Below are 3,790 nucleotides of genomic sequence, written 5' to 3'. Positions count from 1 at the left end.
AGCCTTGGCCAGAAAGGCTAGACAACCTCTTTACAGCCACTTGTATTCCTTCAGGAAGCTTACCCTGATCACATCATATTAATGCTTATATATGTCCAAAAATAATACATTGAGATGAGTAGTACTTGTTTAAGGTTAGGGATCATCACCTTATAGACTGGCCCAAAACCTCCTTCTCCGAGCTTATTAGCATCCGAGAAGTTATCTGTAGCGGCTAAGATGCTTTCAAATTCAAAGAATGGTACTCGGATGCCTTCTATACTGTCTTCTCTTGAGTGTTCTAGATGTACTAAGTCTATAGATCGTCTTTCACTATCATCCGTTTGAAGCGTGGAATTTCTTCCTAAATATGATAGACAACTTAATTAGACCAAATGCTTGATGTTATTATCCCTTTCTAGGTGAAAATCCAAAAGCTCTCACATAAGCTGATCCGTGTTTTTCTTTTTGACTAGAAACTGATATGGAAGTTATAAATTCATTTTGCTGTATTTGTAACCAAGGGTTGCTAGATACCTTGTTCATGGGGGACCAGTCTCCTGTAATATGTATAGCTAAAGCTGCATAACAATAAGATCATAAGAATTGTCGATGTAAAGACCAAAATACGTGTCTTTGATAGGAACGGTGATGAATCGCCACGAGGAGTTGGAGATGGATATCCTTGTGCTGAGTTGATATAGCCTATTGTTGCAACAAAAGCATCACAAAGAACCCAAATACCATGGCTATAAAAATAAAAAAAATATGTAAAGAATAAGGGAAGACGGTACAAAAATATACAGATTTAATGAAGTACCTCCCACGCCTCTAGCAATACGGATGGAAATATTATCTGTTCCATCCATTTGAAGATTATACAGTTCCGATTCCCAGATCCTGCAGTTGTTTAGATGACTGGAATGTCCCTGTTGCATTCCTGTGTTTCCACTAGAAAATGAATAAGCCTTGCACCGGCAGTTTTCAAGACATTTGTTTCTGCAATTTGATTCAATTGTTGACTCGGAAGATGTTGGATTCGAAACTTCTATCATGGAAAAATTGAGGAACTCGTCAACTTCACCTGTGCCACATATTTTAGGCTCGTGCCTACAGCCTGCTGAATCAACTCCAGGTTCAGTAGCTTCAAATCCTTTCAAACAACTACATCTAGTTTGAGTATCTGGGCTACAGAGACCATACTGCCCACACACTTGATAATCGCTACAGATATCCTTCGGCTCTTCCCAAACCAAACTCCATGGTTTATTAAGTTCCACCAATGTAAAATACTGTATGTTTCCAGTGTCACTCATCAAAAACCTTGCGTCTGCAGGGAACATGTGGTTTAGCTCCAATTTGTATTTCTTTGACCCGCTTCCACTTTTCCAACGAGTTGTGTTTCCAACCCTAATGACATATTGCATCGTCTTTTCTTGTTGGAACACAAAGCTTCCAGTGCTTGGGTCGTTCGGGCTTTTCCAGGAAATCAACTTTGAGCTCATGTTCATTTTCATACCACGAAGAAAAGTATCTGTAGGATTATCAAAACTTTGCCATATAACGGTATTATTGTTGTCTATTAAAACAACATTTCCATCGTCGAGCAATGCCAACGTCTTGTTAGAAGCTCCCCCTGGCAACACAATGATGTTTCAAACATGTCATATTTTGTAAAAAAGATTACACAATTAATGTCACACAAGACTATAGAAATGACAAAAAGCATAGAAGAACTCCTTCCCTTTTGTAACTTCTAAGCTACTCATTATGGAACACCATATATGAATGGAGACTCTTGTGTCTATAACCTCAATTGTGAACCGATGTGTGGAGCAGAGACGAACCCAAAATATTTTTCAAACGGTGGCACCATTTGACTATAAGAAAAAGATATAGGGAAAAAAATTCAAACAGTGACACCATTTGACTATAAGAAACAAATGTACAAAGTTTTTTTCAAATGGTGGCACCATTTGAGTAAGAAAATGACATTAACAGGATTCAAACTTGGGTCTGGGGTGGAATAAAAACCTTGCAAACCAACTCTACCAAATTAAACTTGTTCTCATTGTAGTTTCAAAATACATACGGTAAGCACACAACAAATTAATATGGTTGCACCTTTCACGAACCTAAATTTTTCTACCCTTCGACGGAGGAATAATATGGTGGCACGTGCCACCGTATTCTCTACTCTAGGTCCTCCATGATGTGGAGACTCCATTTACGCGACAACCCCACCAATCAATCAAGAATTAGCTGAAGAATTATCATATAAGAGAAATAGGATTTACATAAATGTAAAGGGTTATATAGTAAGAAGCCATTGCTTCTAGCCTTCCCCAAGCATCTTTTGGGAAGACACTTTGTTATTTGGTTGGGTTGGCCCAACTTTTGTTTGTAATTTTTTTAATAACTTTCACAGCGTTTTTTTTTGTGAAGGTTCAAATTTTGCTGTGAAGTTTCAAGTGTAAAAATGTGGTCTCATGAAAAAAGACTGATCTCATATAAACCCAACCTTATTTCTCCAGGTAAACTACAATGTTCTCCTATATTTCATCTAAGTGCTGCAAAATAGAATAGAGGGTAATATTCTCATTGCCACCAAACGACACCATATCCGACATATGAAAATAATGGATCAATGTTTTTAAATATTTATTGAAATAAAGACAATGCTGAGAGGGACCTGAATGAGCCACGACACAACTCAATAGTCATCGTTAAGTCAACACCCCATATATGAATAGTCATCAAGAAAGTGTAGGATAAAATTGAAGTTATTTTTTGTGGATCATTTTCAATTCTATAGACTTATCCATTAATTCGGCTTCACAAATAAGAATTCCAAAAAACAAATGAAACTAGAATAATATTTATTACAATTGTGATAATTTTGAAAACTAGTGCATCGTGGTGCTATTTTACGTGATCTTTTTCCATCTATGGCTTGGATTTAGTATACTGATTAACATATACTTTATCACAATGAGTTTGTTTCATAATGTGAACATTTTCATGTGTTCGTGAAAAACCGAACACATATAAAACAAACACATTGTGAAACAAATATATGTCAATCAATACACTAAATCCACGTCATAGATAGAAAAAGAATCACGTGAAATAGCGCATAATCCACCAAATTCTCAAGTTTATCACAATTTCTTAGGTTCTCGAATGATTAAGATCGAAAAAGAAAAAGAACCAAAACTGTTCTTAATGGGTTCTTCACATGAACATATGATATTATATATAAAACAAAATGACTTAAACCTCTTAACCATAATAATTAATGTAATTGAGTAAGGTGACCAAAGCTCGAACATGCAGCAACATTTTCAGGTACCAAATTTTCATGGTGCCCAAATGAAGAAGAAGCTTAGGTTTCGACTTCACTTATCCGTAGTGCACAAAATTTTCACTTAAACTAAGTTGGCCCACCTAACTCCACCTGACCTGCGTCTGCGCTGAAGTGAATGTTTCCTTTTCTGTCCAGAATCCTTACACCTTCTTCTGCAACTATAAGAGCTCCTGTGGAATCCGGCACCGGTTTATCACGGCTAGCAACCCACACCACAGTGGTGTGATCGATGGCATACCAAATCCCAACGTATCGTCCACTTTCACCTGAAAAGAACCCCATTTGAAACGTTTTGTTTGGTGATTCCAAATAATCTCCGTCGAGAATTCTTTCTCCTATTGTGATGTTCTGCTTAGCTGAACAGCAACAATGAGGATAAAAGCACAAAGAAAATGTACAGAAGAAGCAAAAACAGGTAATTGCTTTGCTGGTTGATGATATCAT

The 3,790-nt window shown here is 36.9% G+C and overlaps 1 protein-coding gene across 1 annotated transcript; it reads right to left on the bottom strand.

Annotated features, from left to right (window-relative positions):
• Positions 1–4: 4 nt before the first annotated feature.
• On the bottom strand, positions 5–3,702 carry LOC112505308 (G-type lectin S-receptor-like serine/threonine-protein kinase At4g03230; the record flags this gene model as incomplete). The annotated part of the gene is made up of 5 exons (XM_025109236.1): positions 5–64; positions 150–343; positions 517–684; positions 800–1,615; positions 3,442–3,702. Coding segments are annotated over 5 exons (1,499 nt in total), but the record flags the coding sequence as incomplete, so codon positions are not given.
• Between the last annotated feature and the right edge of the window lie 88 nt (positions 3,703–3,790).

The sequence above is a fragment of the Cynara cardunculus genome, unplaced genomic scaffold (assembly GCF_001531365.2).
Source record: "Cynara cardunculus var. scolymus isolate 2C unplaced genomic scaffold, CcrdV1 Un_Scaffold_9660, whole genome shotgun sequence".
Lineage (NCBI taxonomy): Eukaryota > Viridiplantae > Streptophyta > Magnoliopsida > Asterales > Asteraceae > Cynara > Cynara cardunculus.
This window is presented reverse-complemented; position numbering and strand designations above follow the sequence as displayed.